This window comes from Notolepis coatsorum, assembly GCF_963971535.1.
Source record: "Notolepis coatsorum genome assembly, chromosome: 1".
NCBI lineage: Eukaryota > Metazoa > Chordata > Actinopteri > Aulopiformes > Paralepididae > Notolepis > Notolepis coatsorum.
Genome location: NC_140165.1, coordinates 107,649,857 through 107,674,705, shown reverse-complemented (window position 1 = coordinate 107,674,705; position 24,849 = coordinate 107,649,857). Strand labels below are relative to the sequence as shown.

Sequence of the window (24,849 nt, the reverse complement as noted above, 5' to 3'; positions counted from 1 at the left end):
CAAAACAGGAAGTGGGACATGGCTTCAGTGTTCGGTGGTGTGGAAGGGTGAGAGTCTGTTAAGTTAATAAACTGCCGATTTCTCAATGAAGAATATTGTCGCTAGCCAGGCGGAGTAGTGCAAATAGTATAAAGCGCAGGTCGCTATTTGTGGGTTTTATTGTTGTCATTTAGGAAAGTTGGGATATCTGCTTCCTCTCGAGACGTGGAACAGCCTCCCTTTCAGACGTATCTTCAGGGATTGTTACCAGGATGTTTAACTTTGCATCTCTATATATAAGTTATATGTATCTACAACTGTTGGACATATCTGCATATATCCCTGTTTGTTCACATACATGTATATTATATCTGTACATAGCCCATACCTACTCTCAATAGTTTACACTTTACTGCACCTTACTGATACATTTGCACTCTGGCTAGATGCCAACTTATTTTCGTTGCACAGACCTTTGCACTCTGGCTAGATGCCAACTTATTTTCGTTGTACTGTACCTGTGCTGTATGATGCAAGTAATACATTTACTATATATGAATCTAATCTAATCTCTCTCACTCCTCTCTTTCACTCCATCTCTCTCTCTCTCTCTCTCTCTCTCTCTCTCTCTCTCTCTCTCTCTCTAGTGGAGGGACCCACTCCAAGGTGGTGTTGGTGTCTGGAGATGGAAGGATCCTGGCAGAGACAGAGGGACCCGCCACCAACCATTGGGTGAGACGGGGGGGGGGGGGGGGGGGGGGTAGAGGTTGAAAGAAAGTGTGTTGGCAGAGATAGAGAGAGAGAGGGTGGGTGGGTTGGAGGGATTGTGGAAGGAGGGGGATGGAGGGAGGATTAGATAGATGCATTGGATGTAGAGGGATGCTTGGACTGGTGGGTGGGTTTGTGAGGAAGTTGTATGAATGGATGAGTATTCGGATAACCGCCTCGGCCAGTCCGTCATACCAGCGGCCATCAGGCTCCACAACAGTGGGCAGGGACCGCTGCCAGACATCCAACTACTAGCAACCTCCATCACTGAGTGTGTCTGACTCCCACCTAAAAGGACACTATAGAACGTATGATGTATATCACGGCATACTTACCTTATGCATACCGCACCTTATGTGTATAGCTGGATACTTCATCAGAGCATATTTTTAGCATTTTAGATTAGATTTAGATTATTGGATTATTAGATTATATATATTGTAACTATATTTATTGTAGGGCAAATATAACAGAGGGCATACATACCCTCATCTTGCACCTTGTTGCCCATATGCGCATGTCCAGAGTTAATTATATTGTTCTATTGTTTACACTACCTTTTTTTAATTACATTAATTTTTACTTCTCCACTGTACTATAATTCTATGACCTGTACCATGACTTCTACTACCTGTTGTACCCCCCTCCCCCATGCTGCTACGATGCCTGAATTTCCCCAAGGGGATCAATAAATCTTATCTTATCTTAGTAGAATAAAATTAATAGATTCTTCACATCAACCTTCCAATAATCTGTGTGTGCTTGTGTGTGCTTGTGTGTGTGCTTGTGTGTGCGTGTGCTTGTGTGTGTGTCCTCCAGTTGGTCGGGGTGGATAAATGTATCGAGACCATCAACGAGATGGTTCAGAGGGCCAAGAAGGAGGCGGGGCTGGACCCAAACATACCACTTCGCTCATTGGTCAGTCAGACCTCACATTCACTTATGCAATGTAACTACATTTGTAAATTCTTATCAGTTTTGGTTCATTAAAAAAATAAATGTTGTGATTGAACAAAATGTGTCAATTATTAACCTGGAATTAAGGCTGTTGATATTTAATGCATTGTAAACATTGAAAGATGAATGAAAAAGTTGACTTTCTGCAGGACAGTGTCAATATGTGTGAAAGAACTGACGTGTGTGTGTGTGTGTGTGTAGGGAATGTCTCTGAGTGGAGGGGAACAGAAGGATGCGATAGACAAACTGATAGCTGATATGAAGGAGAGGTTCCCCAGCCTCAGCCAAGACTACCTCATCACCACCGACGCCATTGGCGCCATGGCAACCGCCAGCGACCACGGTAACAAAATGCAGTTCTTTTGAACTTTTCTTTCTTTCTTTCTTTCTTTCTTTCTTTCTTTCTTTCTTTCTTTCTTTCTTTCTTTCTTTCTTTCTTTCTTTCTTTCTTTCTTTCTTTCTTTCCTCCCTCCCTTCCTTCTTCCCTCTTGTAGTATACCTACTGAAGAACAACAGGCCTGTTTCTCTTCATGTTTCTCATTTGACTCTAGTAAAGCAACTTTTGTACAAATACAAAGAGAGACCCAGAGTGGAATTCTGTTTTAACTAGAACAGTGTAGAAAAGTAATGTTCTGTCTTGCATTTTATTTCCATTTATACCATTTAACATTTAAAGGAAACACGCATTATGGTAAATGTGCTTACTGTCTTCTTCAGAGGCAGACAAGAAGATAGATACCAATGTCCTCTCTGTGCGTTCGGTAGAAATCTGTCTTGACTGCAAGCTAGCCTAGCTTAGCACAAATGAATCCTGGCAGCTCTACACACAACATTTCACCTGGTTTTCTACCATTATGTGCTCATACAGTATGTGAGCTATTCTTTTCAGCATATGCCTTTACATTTTAAGTATCATATTGACAGTTTTATCCAGTTACATATTTTCATTGCAATCCTACTCAGAACTCAAAAGTTGATAACTGATGTGGAATAAGTCTTTAATTAAGGATAGATATGTTGCAACATGGAGAGACCAATGTTACGGCAATGGAGTCCTATGGGCCCAGATCTCTGTAGAATGATGAGCTAACAAAGTATACAAGTTGAAAGTTATGTGTAGAGAGAGAAAGCGAGAGGGGGGGTGTGTGTAGATAGATGTCTGAAAGTGAAGGCTATGTGTATGCGATTGTGCATGTGTGTGTGTTAGAAAGAGAGAGAGAGAGAGAGAGAGACGTGTGTTGGTACATTTCCCTGTCAATAACATGCCTCCTGCCTGTAAGGAGAGAGGTGTGATATGAACGAGCTCTTTCTCTATAATTATGATTATAACTATTGATTATAGTGTGACTCTCCCAGCTTCATGGCAGAATCGAGTCTTCAATATAATCATCATCATCATCATCATCATCATCATACAAGATCAATTAGTTTAACTCTTTATTGCTCTCTCTCTGTCTCTCTTTATCTCTGTCTCTCCTCTCTCTCCTCTCTCTCCTTTCTCTGTCTCTCGTCTCTCTCCCTATCCTCTCCCCTGCTTTATTTCTCTCTCTCTCTCTCTCTCTCTCTCTCTCTCTCTCTCTCTCTCTCTCTCTCTCTCTCTCTAGGGGGTGTGGTGCTGATATCAGGAACTGGTTCTAACTGTAAGCTGGTGAACCCAGATGGCTCTCAGCTCGGCTGTGGAGGATGGGGTCACATGATGGGCGATGAGGGGTCAGGTAACCATGGCGATGCGTAAACAACAAACATTCATTATAGTCAAATCATTATATTATAGTGGTCATTTTACGATGAGAGATGGATTACAGATTAATATGTATCTAAACAATCCATATCATCTCCCAGCATTCTGGATCTCTCACTTGGCGGTGAAGACGGTGTTTGATGCCAGAGACAACTTGGCCACGCCTCCTCATGACATCACATGCGTCAGGAAGGCCATGGAGGACTACTTCCAGGTTGGCCAGGAATATTACATTACAGTCACAGATCTGGATAGAGGACATTTCAGGAAGCGTGATCTGTTGCCTTGTCTCGTCACTTCTATTTTTACCCTCAACCCTAACATTGTCAAGCTTGACCTTTGCCCTCCTGCATCCCATCTAGCAACCACAGTTCTATAAGGTTATTGCACATTGTGGTTCTCTCTCTCTCTCTCTCTCTCTCTCTCTCTCTCTCTCTCTCTCTCTCTCTCTCTCTCTCTCTCTCTCTCTCTCTCTCTCTCATTAACATTCATGATTAACTATGCTACTGCCTCGTGCAATTATGGAGTATGCATAACCCACAAGTCTTTAAGAAAAGGTTCAAAGAGAGGCTGCTAGATAACATCTCCAAATAAGAACATGGTGATTTGAATACACTGAAATTGGGATCTTTTTTATTAGCTTATTAATACTTTTACTTGACTGCACCTTTGATGTAAATAGATTGTTGTGTTAAGATGTGTCATCTTGTAGTCATGTCATATTGTAGTTATGTCATGTTGTAGTTATGTCATGTTGTAGTTATGTCATGTTGTAGTTTTGTAATTATGTCATCTTGTAGTTGTCATATTGTAGTCATGTCATGTTGTAGTTATGTCATGTTGTAGTTATGTCATGGTGTAGTTATGTCATTGTAGTTTTGTAATTATGTCATGGTGTAGTTATGTCATGTTGTAGTTATGTCATTGTAGTTTTGTAATTATGTCATGGTGTAGTTTTGTAGTTATGTCATTGTAGTTTTGTAATTATGTCATGGTGTAGTTTTGTAGTTATGTCATGTTGTAGTTATGTCATGTTGTAGTTTTGTAATTATGTCATGGTGTAGTTATGTCATGTTGTAGTTATGTCATATTGTAGTTTTGTAATTATGTCATGGTGTAGTTATGTCATGTTGTAGTTATGTCATATTGTAGTTTTGTAATTATGTCATGTTGTAGTTTTGTAATTATGTCATGGTGTAGTTATGTCATGTTGTAGTTTTGTAATTATGTCATGGTGTAGTTATGTCATGTTGTAGTTATGTCATGGTGTAGTTATGTCATGTTGTAGTTATGTCATGTAGTTTGGTAATTGTGTCATGGAGTAATTTAGTAGGTATGTCATGATGTAGTCATGTTGTAGTTTTGTAGTCATGTCATATTGTAGTTATGTCATGTTGTATTTCTGTAGTTATGTCACGTTGTCATTTTTTATTATGTCATGGTGTAGTTTTGTAGTTATGGCATGTTATAGTTTTGTAGTTATGGCATGTTATAGTTTTGTAGTTATGTCATGTTGTTGTAGTTATGTAGTCATGTCAGAGGTTAGATAAAGGGAATGAATAGGAGACAATGTCCTCACAGAAAACTCAATGCCACATCATTAACAAAAATTAATTGTTCAATAGCAATCGTACGGTTATGTATATAACCATAGTTATATGAGTATAGTGACGCTCTGCGTCATATTGCAATACTCTTCATATCCAGTATTGATACTGAATAAATTCTCACATGCACCTTTACATACCATCATCTGTCTGGCCACACCCCCATCCGCTCCCTACATAAGCAGGGGTGTGGTCATACCATCAGCTCCTTCCCAAGTCTTTCACCACAAGGCAAGACCACGGGGTCCTCAGTGAGTCCTGACGCTGAGCGTCACTATACTCTTATAACTATGGTTATATACATAACGGTACGTTATACATCGTATAGCTCCGCTCTGCGTCATATTGCAACACAGGAGCTGAGCAGAGCGGAGCCCGACAAATGCACCCGCTGAGGCCCCCCATAACCATCAGAACCGGGGAGGACCCGAGCCCCCCGAACTCCCCTAGCGGAGGAAGGGAGGGAGTCTGATCCGACTGCGCGAAGAGGAGACTTCAGCAACTCAACGCACAGGGTGAGCAGATCGTGGGGCGCACCCACGACTACACAAACGCGCAACCCGCATGCCACTAGGGTACGAACGGAAAGGAACAAACCCCCGTTACCACCCCTAACATCACAGGGTCAAGAGCAAAAGCCCAACCCCGTGGCAAGGCCGTAGCAGCGGAGCGCGAAGGAGGACCCAGACTCAGGAAGGGACTGGACCCCGGAAAAAGGGGGCCTGGAGAGGCCAATGATGCCACAGCATCGAGACCTCACCAGGCGGTCACTAGTGACACCGCCCCCCACATCGCCAGCGTATTTGGACAGGGCCCATCCAAGAGCAGGCCCTTCCCCCCTATAGCACGCCGCCTAGCTCACTGAACCTGGTATACCCAGGCAGTCACCCATCCAAGTACAAACCAGGCCTAAAAGAGCCCCGGTACCAGAGCTTACACATGTGACTTCTGTAGGCCAACACCTAACCCAGTTGTGGATCTTAACAACACACACAACCCTCCATCACAACAAAAAAGGCAAAAGTACACTCTCACTACCGTAAGAGGAACGCCGTTTTTCATAACGAGAGAAGACACAAGTCCTCGATTAAGTACTGGCCACAGGCCTTGCTAAGTCCACATGATAGCGACCAAGCAATCTTTTCCCTAGGAAAAAATTGTTTCTCCAAGCAGGAGCACAACCCCAGCAGAATCTGAGGGATTACACCGTATCCCCACAAACATAGTGAAACAATATATTGTAAACAAAATCATGTTTGAGAGGAGGGGGGGGGGGCCCAGGGGAACCGGGGGGATCACCCCTCACCACCTTACCCCTGATACGACTCGGTTGAACAGGTACCGCCCTGTTAATATGTGAACACGCCACCTGTTTATTGTCATCACAGGCTGAGAGAAGGACTCACCCCTCGATCATATGTCACTAAACCCAGCTAGTTGTGAGCTCAACTACGTTGTCTAACGTTACATGAACACACAATTTCTCATCACAACCAAAACAGTTAATTTTTACTCACGTAAAACGACAACGCCGATTTTCTACCGTGGGCGTCAAACCAGGACCCTCTCTCCGCCGTCTAAGAGGCAGAAAAAAAGGGTACCAGTCTGGGGCCGGCTTTCGTAAATCGTGCAGCTAATCCCCTCATAGCAACACAACTGGCGCTCGCATATCAAAACCATCACTCACCCAGAGAGGTAGCTAGCTTCTTACAACAGCCGTCGCCCCTCCTGCACAGTCCAGCTGCAGAACCGGAGGTAATACCTGTCCAGCTGCAGCTTGGAGGACTGCAGGTGGGGATTAGGCCAGCGACGCAAGCCCCTAATACGAAAAAGCCGGTGGAGGTCAGAATAATCATCATCTTCTAGACACCCCAGTGGCGAAGACATTATCGCTGTATTTCCTCGAAAATAGTGAGAGAGAAAACAAAGATATAATGTCAACGTAGCTCCTTCATCTCCTATTTTCTTCTTCAAAGTGTGGTACTTGCAGGCACTCGACGTGGTGAAAACTGAAGAAGGAGCTGATGGTATGGCCACACCCCTGCTTATGTAGGGAGCGGATGGGGGTGTGGCCAGACAGATGATGGTATGTAAAGGTGCATGTGAGAATTTATTCAGTATCAATACTGGATATGAAGAGTATTGCAATATGACGCAGAGCGGAGCTATACGATGTATAACAATTGTTTAAATATCAGGAATGTCAATTTCAATATTGTAAATTAAATATTTTTCTCAATTTGAGCCAAATTATTAGCCTATTTTACCCTCATTGTCGGTACGTAGTCAAAAACACATCATCAGTATGTACCCAAAATAAAAAAGATCTGCTGAATGACATTTCAAGTTTAAAATGTCTATGTTTCTAAGACCCTACACTTCAATCAAATAAGCCTCCTCTACTTTTACTGGTATAATACATTTTACGTCCCACTCCATCCAGGTCTGCTTATTCTGCAGGGAGACCAGCGTCTCAGGTTATGTCTCCCAGTTTAGACCTTGAATGACTTGTCTCCATCTTGGTAGGCGAGGATAGACTGATGGAACAGCAGGGACCACCATGCAAATGAGTCATGGATTTTGTCGGGTTAATCCCTGTCGATGTTTTATATGCTTGGGTTTTTACTACTGTATTTAAATTGTCAAATAAACCTAACTCTCTCTCTCTCTCTCTCTCTCTCTCTCTCTCTCTCAGGTGTCAGATCTGATGGGCATGCTGCCTCACCTCTACAGAAGCTTTAAGAAGTCTCACTTCGCTGGCCTGTGCAGGAAGTTAGCTGAAGGTACACATCACTTCCTGTTCATTTCTGTGAAAATAAAAAAAGGATAAAAAAATGCACATGTTCTTCTCTGTGTACCTCACTGCACCCATTCTGCTATTAGAAAGGGAATTAAATGTGTGTGTGTGTGTGTGTGTGTGTGTGTGTGTGTGTGTGTGTGTGTGTGTGTGTGTGTGTGTGTTAGGTGCGTTGGCAGGGGATGCTCTGTGTAAGCATGTGTTCACCCAGGCAGGGAAGGTTCTGGCAAAGCATGTGGAAGCAGTGATACCTGCAGCACAGGAGGTGAGACTGGTACACACACAGTATATACACACACGCGGCTTGAATGATATATTGTATTATAAATGGTCTGCATTTATATAGCGCTTTTATCCAAAGCTCTATACAACTCACATTCACACACCGATGGCAGAGGCAACCCTGCAAGGTCAACCAAGTCAACTCTTGGGGGGGAAATAGCCTGGTCTGACAAATCACAACATTTAGTCTCATTAATTGGTTTCCTGGTTACACCCACGCTAATGTCACTGGTCCTGTGAGCTGTACACACACACACACACACACACACACACACACACACACACACACACACACACACACACACACACACACACACACACACACACATATATACACACACACACACATTGCTTTACTTAGTGAGGACATTCAATTGACTCACATCATTCATTCTCTAACCCTTTGCCTGCATCCTAACATTAAACTGCTAAATCCCCAACCTTTACCTGAATCCTAACCTTAACACTTTGATTGCCTAAGGTTAAATTCATGATATACCATCCCTTGCCAGCTCTATTTGTCTATGGAGAAGTTCCCCTTCTTTGCAGGGCTATAACTTTTTAAATTCTATTGCTAGATTGCCATTATTAGGGCCCATTCAAGGTCCTATATGTATTGTTCATGGTGTAGCAACGTTAAACTTTTTCATTCACATATTCATACTAAAATATGGTCTAAAGTATAAGTATGTTTTCATCTCTTTCTGCAGCATTCTCCAGAACGTGATTTATAGCCCCAAATGCATTATATTGATGATGAAATACAGTTTGATAGCAATCAGTGCGATATAAAAAAAATCCAACTGGAAGTACTTCTGGAAGTTACTACACGTCATCTGATGTTGACCGGATGGGCGAGGGGGCGTTTATAATTCCGTGGGCAGCGTTATACCATTCATCTAATGTGGGTCATATGTTCATCAGATCAGTTAGTATCGAACACGGAAATATTACACGCTAAAACTCACCCCAGTCTCCGCAGGCCGTTGGGCGATCAGCGTGGGGTAGACAGTTTTCCATTATGGGATGTAAAAATACCCGGTCCATTTCCAGGTTGTATAATGGTATATACGTCCAAATCATGTTGTTTATCGAGTTATTGGCAACGGATCGCTATGTATTGTGTCAAGATGGAGTCGCGGGAGCTATAGAGAGTGGCCGGAAGTAATATGGGTGATCAGCACTTCATCCACATCACTTCTTGTTTGGCGCTTCTGCCGATCGGCCACCAGATGGCGCTCTTGAACCGCTAGAGGATTGAGATGAGCTCAGAACTGTGTGTGAAGGCTGCGGATGGAAAATATGATTCCGATCACAGATTTTTGAAATATTGATATCAAAGACGAGTTACGGCGTCCTCGGCAACTTGAGCATGGCTAGGAAAGACGCCTAAACACGTTTTCGGCACTTAAAGTGTTAACAATAAAGGGGCACTTCCCCAAAAAAACAACAGCAATTTATTTTGCACATAGTCTCACACATATCGCACGGCTCTAAACTGTTTTGCACGCATTAATTTAGTTTGACTGTTACTGAGAGTTAATGAGTTTGAATATCTCCTCCCGTGATCAGCTGAATCCTTGTGCTGTGTTAATTACAGCTCAATTAAATTATGTTTTATTGGTTAGGATTGCAATGACTTACTTGAGTTAATCCTCTTAATTCGTGTCCACCAGAGCTCTCTATCTCACTCTCTTCTGGACTCAAGATCAACACCGGAAAAAACAAGACCATGAGGTTAAATCCGAAAACACATGATCCAATCACACTGAGGGGAGAGGCCATAGAGGACGTGGCGCACTTCACCTACCTAGGGAGTAACATCAGCAGGGATGGAGGAGAAAGAAGACAACCCTGTTGTGATGGCAAAGGTGTCTGACAGTTTTCCCTTGCAGATCACCCGGCCATTGAAATCCTGGTACATGTTCTTTATTAGGTTGATGATCTTAGAGGGTAGGCCATAGTGACCTAGGAGTTTCCAAAGCATTTCCCTATCTAGGCTGTCAAAGGCTTTTTCAAAGTCTACAAAATTCATGTACAGGGAGTTTTGCCATTCAACACACTGCTCGATGATAATTCTTAAAGTAGCAATATGGTCTGTGAATGACTTATCCTTCCTAAAACCTGCTTGCTCTTTCCTCAACTGACCGTCTAAGGCTGCTTGTATCCTATCTAGGATAATCCTACAAAGAACCTTGCTAGGGACGGACAGGACCATTATGCCTCTCCAGTTGTTGCATTCACTGAGGTTTCCTCTTTTAGGAATGGTGACCATTAAGCCCGTTTTCAATTCTATTGGGATTACCTCTATCCCAGATCTTGTTGAGGAGGTGGTATAGAACCTCTGTGGTCGCTTTGGGATCAGCTTTCAGAATATCAGGGGGGATGTTGTCAACTCCTGGTGCTTTCCCAGCCTTCATCTTTTTGATTGCTCTGGTTATTTCATCCTTAGATATCCTCCCACAGTTGACCTTCAAGGTTTCTGATGGTACACTGCTGATCTCTGATGTTATTTCTGGGGGAGGTCTATTTAGGAGTTCCTGGAAGTGTTCCCTCCAGCGGTCCAGCTGTTGGGCTTCCTGTGTGATGAGTTGTCCCTGTTTATTCTTCACTGTTCGGCTAATGGTTCTGTTCCTCCCCCGCTAGTTGTCTTGTGATTCTGTAAAGATCTTTCACGTTCCTCTGTCTGGCTGTTACTTCTGCCTCACATGCTAGGTTGTCAACATATCTTCTCTTGTCCCTTCTCATCTTTTTCTTCACTACCCTGCTCTTTTGTTGGTATTCTTGCCTACACTTTTCTGTCTTTGTCATATCTGGTTCCCTATTGCACTTGTTTTTAAGGTTCTTCCTTTCCTCTATGTCTTGCCACTCCAGGTGTCATCTGCAATCCAGTCTTTTCTTTCACCTTTCCTATAGCCCAAAACCTGTTCACACATGTCAATGAGGGCCTTCTTGCAGCTTCCCCACTGTTCCTCAACATCTTCTGTTTCTGCTAGTACTTGAAATCTGTTTTAAAGTGTATGCCCCGCTTCCTGCCTAACCTGGTGATCCCTTAGTTTTCTGATGTTGAATTTTCTCTGTGCCCTACTTTCTTCCCTTTTCCTTACAGCTAGTTTGAGTCTAAACTCTCCTATCAGCAGGTGATGGTCAGAATCAATGTCTGCTCCCCTCTTTACCCTAACATCTAAGAGTAGTTTTTTCCATTTTCTTGTTACTGCTATATGGTCGGTCTGGTTCTCTGTGTTTAGATCGGGAGAGATCCACGTAGCTTTGTGTGTGGGCTTGTGTGGGAATAAAGTCCCTCCGATGATTAGTTCCTTAAAAGTGCAGAAGTCCACAAGGAGGGTTCCATTCTCGTTCATTTCTCCGAGACCTTCTGTTCCCATGGTGTTCTTCCAGTGCCTGTTGTCCCTTCCAACCTTGGCATTCATATCTCCCATGATTATCTGGATGTCTCTCCTTGGGGTTTTCTGTACCTTCGCTTGCAGTTGTTGGTAATTCTTATCATTTTCTTCAGTTTCAGAGTTTGTCGGTGCATAGCACTGAATGATGGTCATGTTTCGACCCTTGGATAAAAACCTGGCAGTGATTATCCGTTCAGAAACTGGTTCCCAATAAAGGAAGCTTCTTGCAGCATCTTTAGACAGAATTAGGCCCACATCTTGCATATGTGGATCTTCTTCGTTCTCCCTCCCCGAATACAGAAACCTCTTTCCTCTGGCTGTAGTAATTTACCCAAAGGTGTTCCATCTACACTCACTAACTCCCATTATACTGACATTGTATCTTCTCATCTCCTTTGCTAGTTGTGCTAGCTTTCCTGCTTGATGTAGAGTTCTCACATTCCAGCATCCTATTCTGGTCTTAGACTTGAGCTGCAGCAGGCTTTTCCTTCCTTGGGCTTCTCTCAGGGTTTGCCCCAAGGAACTCATTCGTCTCCTACTGGTAGGGTGGCATGCTTGATTCAGGTGGGATTGCTTTGTTCTGGTTTCGGATTCTGTAATCATTTATTACGGCTGGGTGGGTGATTGGTCCAAGCAGTCGGTGGAGTTGGTCTGTTAGTCCCCTGTATGATGAAGGCACGAATGTCGACACCACCCGCAGCACGGGACAGTCACCCGCAAGGATTGCAATAGAGATTGCTATTCTTTTATCTACATAATTTCATTGAGCTGTAATTAACACAACATAATGACATCACATGAAGACATATTCAAATCCATTAACTCTCAATAACTATTAATTTAGTCTAAACTAAATGAAGTGTGAGACTGTGCAAAATTAACCCTTAGGAACTATGCAAGTAGAGCAAATCCTCGTTCCACACACATACATGTACAGCAGTGGCGGCTGCTGACCAAGTTTTTTGGTGAAGCACAAATTATTATATTATATTTATAAAACATCCCCCAATGTGTGTGTCAGTAGTGGCTGGTGAGTTAAAAAATTGGGGAGGACAGGAGATAATAAAGAACTACAGACACAGTGTGGTTATGAAGACAGCAGACAGACACTACAGTTAAAGACAACAGGCACTAGTAATAAATACCTTGGAGTAACTCTTGACACACACCTCACTTACACACACCACAACAATAGCTTAGTCAAGAAGGCAAATCAAAATTTGTTTTGTATTTGTTTACAGCAAGATCAGACCATTTCTCATCCTCACTGTTTCAAACACATCAGATGTGTTACACATACACACAGTCCTCATATCCCTCCTAGTTACACACAGTCCTCATATCCCTCCTAGTTACACATACACACAGTCCTCATATCCCTCCTAGTTACACATACACACAGTCCTCATATCCCTCCTAGTTACACATACACACAGTCCTCATCAGGGTTTCCGTTAGAATTTTTTTTTGCAGGTCTGAGTGTCCGGTAGATTTCAATCTACCGGACAAATGGGATAAATTCCGGTCAGAGTTTATTGAGCTTAAAAACAATTGATAGACCTATATAAAGAATGACATCATCAAGGCATTTATAATATTTTAACTTAAAACTAGGCTACTTTTGCGTATCAGTCATTAATATATTCCAAATAAAATAAGTCCCTCGAGACTTCGTGCTGCTGCTGCCGACTTGAGGTGTCGGTGGGCAGTCTGCCCGACCTTAATAAACAGCAGTCTGTTATAATCACATTTTTATGAGCTAACTAATTCCGTTATATTGGACATTTGTATTAATTATATCAAGCGAAGAACTGAGAAATTTGGCACCGCTGTGTCAGCGCGAGCTGGCTGCTGATATATTTACGTGAAGCATGGAGCACTTGGAGCAGGCAGAGCAGAGCAGTGGTGTCAGCAGCGCCCCCACCCAACAGCTGAATTGCCAATGGCTGAATTGGAGTACTGCACCCTGCCAAGCCATGCTTCACGTAAATATATCAGCAGCCAGCTCGCGCTGACAGCAGGATGTCATTATTAGACCGGCTGCTTGGTGAGATTGTTTCGTTCATCGCATAGGCTATATAATTTTAGCCTATTTTAATACAATTCAAATAATCTAATTGTGTTTAGAGGGAATTATTTTCACCGGACATTATGACCGGAGAGATTAAATATGTCGGACTTCAACAGATTTTGCCAGTCAAATACCGGTAATTACCGGCTAACGGAAACGCTGGTCCTCATATCCCTCCTAGTTACACATACACACAGTCCTCATATCCCTCCTAGTTACACATACACACAGTCCTCATATCCCTCCTAGTTACACACAGTCCTCATATCCCTCCTAGTTACACATACACACAGTCCTCATGTCCCTCCTAGTTACACACAGTCCTCATATCCCTCCTAGTTACACATACACACAGTCCTCATATCCCTCCTAGTTACACATACACACAGTCCTCATATCCCTCCTAGTTACACACAGTCCTCATATCCCTCCTAGTTACACATACACACAGTCCTCATGTCCCTCCTAGTTACACACAGTCCTCATATCCCTCCTAGTTACACCCAGTCCTCATATCCCTCCTAGTTACACACAGTCCTTATATCCCTCCTAGTTACACATACACACAGTCCTCATATCCCTCCTAGTTACACACAGTCCTCATATCCCTCCTAGTTACACACAGTCCTCATATCCCTCCTAGTTACACAGCACTGTATCTCTCAACCAAAGCTCTACTAGTAGTCAACTTCAACCAGCTGATATAGATGATGTCTGCTCTACAGTAAGAATCAAGAGGTTTATTTGTCACATACATACCAGGGCATACAGTGAAATGCGGGACACATACACACAGTTGCGAGAGTGAGAGCAGCACATCACCAGTTATCAAGTGTATACTTCATAGACAGTCACGTTAGCTACCGGTTGTGCGGCTAGCTAACGTTAGTTCTCGATGAGACTTATTTTGCACTTACCTATAAACGCATGACACAGCCCCTCCACGAAATCCACTTGAGAACAGCTGTGTAACAAAGTCCAATAGGCCCTCGTTCATTAGATCCAAAGCATCAATTGCTTTTCCTCGACTCTAACGCTAGTTTAGCAGCTAATGGCTAAACAGCTAATTTTGTAAACAAAGCAGAACAAGCCTGCCTGCATTCATTCACATGTAAATCGAACTCCTCCCCCGCGAGGACAGCTGAGCTGTGAGACAAAGTCTCTAAACAGGATGACTTTACACAAAGTAATCTTACCTTTATAGATACTAAAACGGTTCGCTTTTATAATAAACATGTTCTTAAAAACTCAAATTCATTCAATCTAAAAAAGAAAAGAGGAAAAAAAGAAAAGAAAGTTTCAATCCTGTCTCAGGCAGTTTGCTGATGGCCGAGTTCTGGTCGATATCGCTGTGCGTCTCTGATTGGATCTTAAGTTTGTCAGCTCAATGTGGCACGGCGTGAACGCCAATCAATCAAGTGCGCTGAACCTCACTACCCGCCTTTTTTAAACTCAAATACCCTATTTTGATTGGATAATTATATTCTTAAGCCCAACCCGTGCAATCTTTGTGCAGTGAGTGATTGACACCTGGCCATTATGTGTTACTGTTATGGGATCAGGCCAGGTCAGAGAGCTCAGAGCTGTCACTTGGACATTTTTGAAGAAGAAAGAAAATTCACTGGCATTGTTTTTTTCACAGAGGAAAACATTTCTAATAAAAAAAGAAATAATAATAAAAAAATATATATATGTATATTAATAATAAAAAAAATTGTCTCTATATTCTAGTGAAGTACTGCCTCACTAGTTGTCATGCAAAAGTTGTCTATGTAAAAGAAAGGATGTCGTCTTTATATTATTGAGTAACCTAATGTTGAATCAGAATACTCAGATTTTCCATGAGGAACTTGTACATGTACAACATGGTGCCTACATTATGTAATGTAAACCTACATTATGAAGTGTCACTGAATAAAGCAGACTGACCTTCACATTCAGTCTGATATTTAGTTACATAGCCGAGAACTATAATTATGCATGATCAGGGTTTTAAGTGGCTACTAAGTTAACTTTTTACGCTAGCAGGGAAACATATTTAATAGTGGACTTAAAAAACATTTGATAAGGCCACTTGCATAAAAATATGGTGTCTCAGGTAGGAATATATGGCTCATTATTACAGACATGGCCATACTGGAGGTCAAATGAAGCTTTGGAATCAGCAGAAAAAGAATGTGACAATTCTACTACAACCTCCAGGGGGCAGCAGAATGACCATGGGTGTAATTACTCTTTAAAGAAGGAGCTTAAACTTAAAGTTTCTGGCCATTCAACTGAGAAATGTGAGTAATAATCTCTCCTCTCTCTCTCTCTCTCTCTCAGGCTCTATTGAGTGGTGATCAAGGTCTGTCCATCCTGTGTGTAGGGTCAGTGTGGGGGAGCTGGGAGCTGCTGAAGCCAGGTCAGTTGAACCCTATTCCTTCTGGCAGCCATGTAATAACCTTCACATTGGCTTTGATGTTGTGTTCATGTGGATTTAATAGAAAAGTATGTAATTCATGCTAGCATGGACCATAGCTTCTTCTCCTTGGTTAAAACCTATACTATTGACCCAGTCTTGTGCTTGCTGCCGTGAGTGAGTCTTGTGCTTGCTGCTGTGAGTCTTGTGCTTGCTGTCATGAGTCCTGCCAGCACGAAAGGCAGCCATGTTACCGATTAAGCTAAACAAAAGTGTGCAATTACTTTAGCCATAAAGGGTAAAAACCTCTACAACTCTGTTACACAAACATACACACTAGTTCCAGGTGTTACCATGTCTCTGTCAGTTCCAGGTGTTACCATGTCTCTGTCAGTTCCAGGTGTTACCATGTCTCTGTCAGTTCCAGGTGTTACCATGTCTCTGTCAATGTAGCAATCAACCAGTTTTTCTCTGTAAATGATAGGTGTTTGTTTTGAGAGAGACAGACTAATGGAATATTTGTGATCTATTGAAATACTCATTATATATTTAGATTTTCCATTTCCTCTGTGTGTGTGTCTCTCTCTCTCTCTGTGTCTCTATCTCTCTGTCTGTCTCTCTAGGCTTCACTGAGGTCCTCGACAGAGTCGCATTGTCTGAGAAGGTCAATGGTTGCTTCCGCAGTTACAGCCTCCTGACTTTGCAGCAGTCATCGGCGCTCGGTGGCGCCTACCTTGGCGCTCGGAGCGTGGGCGCCACGGTAACGCTGGACTACGCGGCAAACGCCAACGTCTTCTACCGACACTCCTTTAGCAACAGCCAATGACAATTCAGACCAGGAGGGTAATTCCAGGAAGGAGGACTACATAATTAGCGTAAACAAATCTAGACAAATCTTTTTACAGCTATCTATGAATGAATGAATGAATGAAAACTTTATTTAACAGATTGCAGAATGGTTACAATACAGTACGGCTCAATACACACAATTGTTAAGGGGATGTAGACCAGAGAAAGACGTTTGTCTTGTTTACATCAGGGTCCCCCATTTTCAATCGATAGTGAGCTCTATCAAGCTCCAATACTTCCAGCTTCCATGAATAACTCACGGTATATTGACTAATAAGGATTGGGATGGGAAGGGTATATCGACCAATAAGGATTGGGAAGGGAATTAAACGTGTTACTCCTGGTTGCTGGCCTGGTGTCAGCTTTGCAGTATCCCTCGTAATGGTTAAGGTGAAGTACTATGTACAGAGACTGATCCCAAGTCAGCTCAATCAAGTCTTATTAGATAATTAAAGGTGCCTCCAAGACGACATAGTGTACCTTTAAACTGATCTTCCATCAGAATTCCATCGTTGTCATTGTCGAGTTCGCAATTGGATCCCGTTTTAGCGAAGGCTCGCTTGGGATTTGTAATTTCCTCAGTTCCTCCTAAATCATGCCATGTAAAATTTGGGCCACGGAGTAGGATTGTGGTTTGATGACTTAACCTGAAAATGTATCTTTTGATCTTAGTATATCAATCATTTGTTGATACATTTTTATGTTTTTTTTCCATACTGAATTAGTTATTTCCTGAGAAATGGTTAGAACATCTCATCTGTATAAAATAAATGTTTACAGATTTGACTATTTAAATCTAAATCTATTGGTCTACAAAAGTCCTTGACTATTATAGTCAACTAGCTAAGACTATCTTCATTCAAGGAGGACAGCGCTGCAGTGTCCAAACTCTGTCTGTCTGACTCTAGGCTGAGGCTCTTGACACAGTGAAGCAATAACTAATTATCTCTCTTTCACCACTAGATGGTGCTAAATCGCAAATCTTCTTTCCGTCCACAACATGCTACTTGAAATTGGGTTCCATTTCAGGTGGGGCCCCACATGAAGAGTGTTTTCAGTACGAGTCCCAGGGCAAGACCTACATGTCTTAAATCTGTACTGAGTAGCAACATAAAATAAACCTAGATGATAGTACTCCCATCTTGCAAAAACACATTTAGTCACAATACAATTGCCTTTGTGTATTGATTTCTTCTGCAAAGCTTTTTTTTTTTATTAAGTATGATTTTATATTTGCCGATCAAGATTTGTAATAAACATCTCGCATAAAATATGTGAGTGTACTTTGTAGAGTCCAGCAAAGGCTTGTATCCTGTGCAAAAAAAAACGTTTTAGTATTTTGTCATAGCCTGTGCCCTGATACAGTACATGATAAGACCAGTGTTTCTGAAGTGTTGTTGTTGTTGTGAGTTATTGAATGCTTTGGCAACTCGTATGTGGTCTGTTGTCTCCACTTATGTCGTGCTTTTGACCATAATTTAGACATTGAGGGCTCAACACTGCAAGACAAGTTTCAAAGGAGAGGGAGAGAGGCTGAGCTAAAGTGCCAGACAGCGCAGAAAAAACACACTGCGTGCGCACCTTTGATGTGCCCTTTCTTTTTGGTTGAGCATCTGCCTCCGTTTCTGCGCCTACTAAGCCGGACGCTTGTATCCTTTCGGCAAGCAACGAGCCCTTCCGCGTTGCTCTGATTGGCCGAGCGCGCGCATGCGCATGAGCCGCGACAAGCCCCTCAGCCAGGCAGGAATACTAAGCTCCACTTAACGACGCAATTTATACAAATGGAAGTATTGATTTTGCCGTAAAGAAGCATTAAAAAAATATACCATTAACTGGAATATGTTGTTTCTTTACACATATGTTGGATTATGTAATTGGTTTGTCATGACAAACCAATAAAAAATCGTGAATTAACCGGTGGTTACTTACAACAACACACAGTAGCTACATGCATCATTGTTTACAATGAACGGTGGGGCTAATCGAAAGGACTGGACACGGACACGTTAAACAGCAATCAATTAATTTAATATAACAGTCCGGTTCTGTGTTTGTTTGTGTCTGTAGATTGTTGGTGAACAACTAACTTTAGGTTAGTTTAACTTGTCCGTGTCCAGTCCTTTCGATTAGCCCCACCGTTCATTGTAAACAATGATGGATGTAGTTACTGTGTGTTGTTGTAGCCACCGGTTAATTCGCGATTTTTTATTGATTTGTCATGACAAACCAATTACATAATCCAACATGTGTAAAGAAACAACATATTCCAGTTAACGGTATATTTTTTTAATGATTCATTACGGCGAAATCAATACTTCCATTTGTATAAATTGCTTAAGCGGAGCTTAGTATTCCTGCCTGGTTGAGGAGCTTGTCGCGGCTCATGCGCATGCGCACGCTCGGCCAATCAGAGCAACGGGGAAGCTTGTTGCTTGCCGAAAGGATACAAGCACGCCTGAATACTTTCGACAACAAATGTTTGTTTCCGCGTCTCTGATTGGCCCACGCGTTTCTGGTCATGTGACATGGGCGCCAATCGTGGGACCGCAAGTTTCTACACTGGTTAAGCTTAGGCTAACCTCGTTCCCAGCTTTATCTCGAGAGATCAGCTTAGGCCAGGGGTCGGGAACGTATGGCTCGCGAGCCATATATGGCTCTTCTGGTGACAGCATATGGCTCCCAGAAATTTTTGAGTAAAAAAAAAAAAAAATTAATTTTTTTTTTAATACTTGTGATATTTCTTAATAATACTGTGTCATTTTAAAGTAAACAGAAATTTGTTTTGAAGATACAGCTAATAGTATCTGTAGCTGAAGATATAGCGAGCAGAGCTGGCGAGGGAACACAAGTGGACAGACATTTAAAATCTTCAACCTGAAGACCAGCTGATTCTTAAAACTTGGAACGAGCTTCCTGTGACATACCACACAATGCAGCGTGAGTATTGCCGTATTGACCATGTTTGGCTCTACATATGCATATGGGCAGTCATTCTCGCATATGAGGAACATTAAGACCAACCTACGCTCACGTTTAACTGATGGAAGCCTCAACGCCTGCATGAAGCTCAACCTCAGCACGTATGAACCAGATTACAAGGCCATCAGCAAAACCATGCAGCACCAGAAGTCGCATTAAAAGTAAGACATATTTAATTTATTATACGTTAAAAATACTATATGGCTCTCAATGAAATATATTTAGAAATATTTGGCTTTTATGGCTCTCCCAGTCAAAAAGGTTCCTGACCCCTGGCTTAGGCAATAGGGTCCAGCTGCAGCCCCGGAGATGTTCTCTCACTCTCACGGGCAACTTCCGCCAGCCACACGACATTTCTGCCGCTGACAGGACACGCGCTGATTGGCGGAAAGTACGGAAGTATCTCGAAGTACGTCTGACGTATCTCGAAGTACGTGACGTCTGATGTTTCTCTACGTGCGGTTGTTGAGTGATTGATTGAAGAGTTCCTTGTTCCGTTATCAACATGAGAGAGGGGGGGGGGGGCGAAGTTACAGAATGTATATCGATCAGGTAGGAAATAAACTAAAATGTTAACCCATTTAGACTTTCTCATTCCTGTACTGTTTATACTCTGCTCCTGTGTTGTAACCCAACCCCCTCCAATGTACAGTAAATTACCAAGTATGGTTGTCAATATTCCAATGTACAGTTTTGCTTGTACAGTTGTACAGTGTCCCCCACCCACCCACCCCTCCTACCCGACCCCCCGCCCCCCCCCCCAATGTACAGTCGTCCCCCCCCCACCTACCCAACCTCCTCCAATGTACAGTTTCTACGTCAAATGTATATACTCTCTTTTCTGGACTCTTTTTGTATCACAAACCATTTTTTTGCAAATCTGGTATGTCATAAATGTATAGATGTAGCAGTACTGTCTATTTGTATGTCATATATGTTATGATGAATTGAAAATGGGGGACCCTGATGTAAACAAGACGAAAGTCTTTCTCTGGTCTGCATCCCCTTAACAATTGTATGTATTGAGCTGTACTGTACTGTACCCATTCTGCAATCTGTTAATAAAGTTTTCAATCAACCAATCAATTTATTTATCCTTTATTTATCCAGGAATGTCCCATTGAGATACAAGATCTCTTCTTCCAGGGAGTACTGTCAATCAGACAGCGTTTGCTCTGTACCTACCTGTATTCCAATAATGGATTTGTCCATACCTGAGATCCATAGATGTCCCTAGATGAGAGGATAATGGTGTTACCCAGTGTCTCAAAATACTGAGGATAAGGTGTAACAAATACAAACATAGTTAAGTTATTGGGTTGTAATGCTAAAATGCGTTTCAAATCTAATGGCATTACATAACTATTTACAGCTTTTAGGTAACAAGTGTTATTGATCTAAGCGATGGTTATTTCAACATGTAAATGCAATAATAAACTGCAGAAGAAATCAGTCTACAGTGTTTTTAGCAATTTGTAAAACATTTTATATTTCCATTGTAACACGTATGAAAGCAACATAAAGCCATTATTTATATTACAGAAGAGAGCAGTAAGAATAGTTCACAATGTAGATTCAAGAGAACATACCAACGAATTATTTATTAAATCCAGACTATTGAAACTTAAAGAGTTAGCTGAAATACAGACTTTATTAGTTTTGTTTAGAGCAAAATGCAGAGTATTACCAGCAAATATACAGAGGTTGTTCGTTCCCTGTCCAGATGACAGCAGAAGGAAATTAAATTTTAAACACCAATTTGCACGAACAACCTTAAAACAAAGGTGCACCTCAGTTATAGGTATCAAACTATGGAACTCTTTGCAGAACGATGAAAAGAGTTCCACTAATATATTTCACTTCAAAAGGTTGTGCAAAGAAAAGATACATAGACAGTATAGCACAGTTTAGTATAATATTGCACTTTAGCGTGTCAGGATGACGTAGCATAGAGTTGTAGTGTAGGCCAGTATGAGTATAGTAATATAGTATATAGCAGCGTAACATAGAATAATAATATATTAAAATATTGTATAATACTGTACCAAATATGGTGTAGAATAAATAGTATGATTTAGTTATATTATAATAAAATAGAAATTAGATAGTATATAGAAGTATAATACATTATATAAGTGTGTGTGTGTGTGGGGGGGGGGGGGGGGGGGGGTGTAAATGAATTAACCTAAATATGTAGTTTGACTGATAGATAGACAAAATGGGTTTATTTATGTTGATTTAATTTGGTTGTGTTGATGTTTAATTTTCTTTGCAAAATGGTATATTCTGTTTGGTTTTACACAATATGTCTATCGGTGTGTGTTGTGTGTGTGTAGGGGCAGGTATATAATAAGATTGTTTTCTTCTTCCTGTTCCTTTCGGCCATGGTATTTTTGGTGAATTATATGAATATGTACTGTTGGACTGTGGTAATTCCATGTACAAATAAATGATGAAATGATGATGAGAACCAGTCCCATGGCCAAATGATGGTTGAAGGCGTTATCTAGAAGAAAGCACAAACATAATTTCTGTTAGGCCAGTACAGCTCTTGTGCATTAATCTCTTCAAATAAGGGACAATAATAGGACAAGTAATATTTCTGTTGCACACAAGAAATTGGCCGCTCATCACCACAGATCAAACTGAGGTTGAGAAAGGGCAGGGACATCTCCACATGTACTATAATTATGTGACCTGTACCTCTATGTCTTCTACTACCTGTACAGAGTCGGCGCCAGAGCGAATTTAACGGGGGGGCATATGGTAATTTCGGGGGGGGGGGGCATAAAATATAGGCTTCAGAAAACGAATTTCCCGCAAACCAACATGCATTTCAAAACATGAGTGCGCATAAGAGATAAGACAGTCTCTCTCTCTCTTTCTCTCTCTCACGTCACAACAAACACACTGTACTGTATTGTACCCATTCTGCAATCTGTTAATAAAGTTTTCAATCAATCAATCAACTCGCGTCTTGTGCACACACACACAAATTAAACAGTATGAAATAAGCCAGAGGCTGGGCTTTACATTCATTAATAAGTGAAAGTAACTGTTAATTGTGCTCCTGGTTGAGAACACATTACTCACTGTCTGCATATGCCTTGTTATGTCTGTGCCAGCAGGTACTGTACAGCGGGGAAGGTCCATGGATCCTCTTACAACCACTACGCAACTCTCTGACTCTAAACCCGATCTCCGATTGACCCCCACCGCCCACCCCCTCCCCTCGCATATAATAATCAATAACTACACGCAAGCTTATCATGCAACGAAATAAGATTGGAGAGGTGGGCGAGACTGTTTGCTGTTTTTTATAAACTGGGATCAACACTGCTCAAAACGGCATTATTTCCGTATTTGGCTGCCTGCTGCGCCTGCGCTGTGATCACAGCGCATGCGCATCATGCACCCAACGCTGGAAATAATGCCGTTTTGACCAGTTTATAAAAGATATTTAAAATGTTTATTAGCAACGCAGAGCTTTCTAACCCTCCCGTATCTCTGTCCAAGACCCTCGTGCAACTGTGAGTATCTTTGACATTTCTCTGTGATACTTGTATAACGAACGGTTCGACCAGAACCAGTCCTTCATGGTAAATCTAGGTTGGTTTCCTATTGAGGAGCAAGTGACTGTGGATTCACTCGGTGCATCAGTCACGAAAGGGGCTACGTGCGATCAAACATACACTTCTTTTAAGACTTTTTTTTTGTTTAATTTCGTTTAATAATAGGCCAAATAGCCTATTTATAAAGGAAAACATCTGACTTTTACTATAATAAAAAGAATTAAATGTTTTTATAATAATTGCCTATGACGTTTTGGAGGGGCACAGTGCGTCATCTGGGGGGACATGGCCCGCGAATGCCCCCCCATGGCGCCGACACTGTACCTGTACTCCCCTCCCCCCTCCCCATGCTGCTGAATTTATCTTATCTTATGAATACAAGGTAATAATAAGGCTTACCTTGTAATTGCATTTCTCCATCTTTGTTAAAGTTGTTTGCTGCGTGCTAACTAACTGCATCTGCTTTTGACATTCAATTAACTAGGGTGACCATATTTTGATTTCCAAAAAAGAGGACATGCCCCCCCAGCCTCGAGATACTTAATGATACTCAGGCATGCGTTGCTAATGGGACGACTGGTTGCACTATGTTTTAATGACGCCGCGCGCGTGCTCCCGCGCATGCACATAGATGTTCCCTCGCATAGCACAGACTAAAGACAGTGCCTAATTGCCTCTACGAATGGAATGTAACACATTTCATTCACAAGTTTTGTGTGAATGTATCTGAGAACGTATTTGAACACACCTGACAACCGGCCATATTGTTATGCAAAGTAGTACTTAGCGAGTTGGCGCATCAGTCGGGTGCAGCGCATTCCTGTGTGCACGCGTGTGCACATCCGTGCATGTGCGTGCTTCTGCTCACAGACTGTTTGCACGGCGTGCAACCCCGTCCCATGAGCAACGCATGCCGATACTCAACGTTTACTCAAAGATGCATTATTGTTTTAATATATTTAAAGTATGCCTCCTCTCTATGGATATACAATTATTATTTATATTATTTGACTGTATATAACACAACACTATCTCTCTATAACCAAAGACACACCAAACCAAAGTTAACAATCAGCATGCTTGATGATTATGCCTAGAATTATCTGACAAATCTCAATGGCACAATAATTACTTAAAAATCAACCTGTAACAAAATAATAGCTCTCTTTTCAAGTCTTACTGGACAAAAATAAATAACAAAATATATGAAATAATAGAAAATTGAAAATCCTGTTAACACTTTAACTGCCGGAAGACGCTTTTAGGCGTCCTTCCCCGCCATGCTCAAGTTGCCGAAGACGCCGTAACTCGTCTTTGATATCAATATTTAAAAAATCTGTGATCGGAATCATATTTCCTTTGCGGGGTCCTGAGACACAAGTGTGATCTCCTCTCAATCCTCTAGCGGTTCAAGACCGCCATCTGGTGGCCGATCGGCAGAT

The 24,849-nt window shown here is 41.8% G+C and overlaps 2 protein-coding genes across 2 annotated transcripts in view; one reads left to right on the top strand and one right to left on the bottom strand.

Annotated features, from left to right (window-relative positions):
* dok1b (docking protein 1b) overlaps positions 1-23,016 on the bottom strand; it is a 168,201-nt gene extending 145,185 nt beyond the window's left edge. The window contains exons 1-2 of the mRNA XM_084326767.1: positions 22,929-23,016; positions 21,021-21,068 (exon numbers count right to left, since the gene is read on the bottom strand). Of these exons, the coding sequence (XP_084182893.1) occupies positions 21,021-21,068; positions 22,929-22,988 (108 nt within the window). The 5' untranslated portion in view covers positions 22,989-23,016. The remainder of the gene's footprint in view (positions 1-21,020; positions 21,069-22,928) is intronic.
* nagk (N-acetylglucosamine kinase) lies at positions 6-18,618 on the top strand. Its single transcript, XM_084320497.1, has 10 exons — positions 6-47; positions 627-711; positions 1,567-1,665; positions 1,906-2,047; positions 3,309-3,419; positions 3,547-3,659; positions 7,748-7,835; positions 8,017-8,114; positions 15,932-16,010; positions 16,631-18,618. Exons 1-10 carry the CDS (start codon positions 19-21, stop codon positions 16,831-16,833), a joined length of 1,047 nt encoding a protein of 348 aa, XP_084176623.1. The 5' UTR covers positions 6-18; the 3' UTR covers positions 16,834-18,618.
* Positions 23,017-24,849: the final 1,833 nt, after the last annotated feature.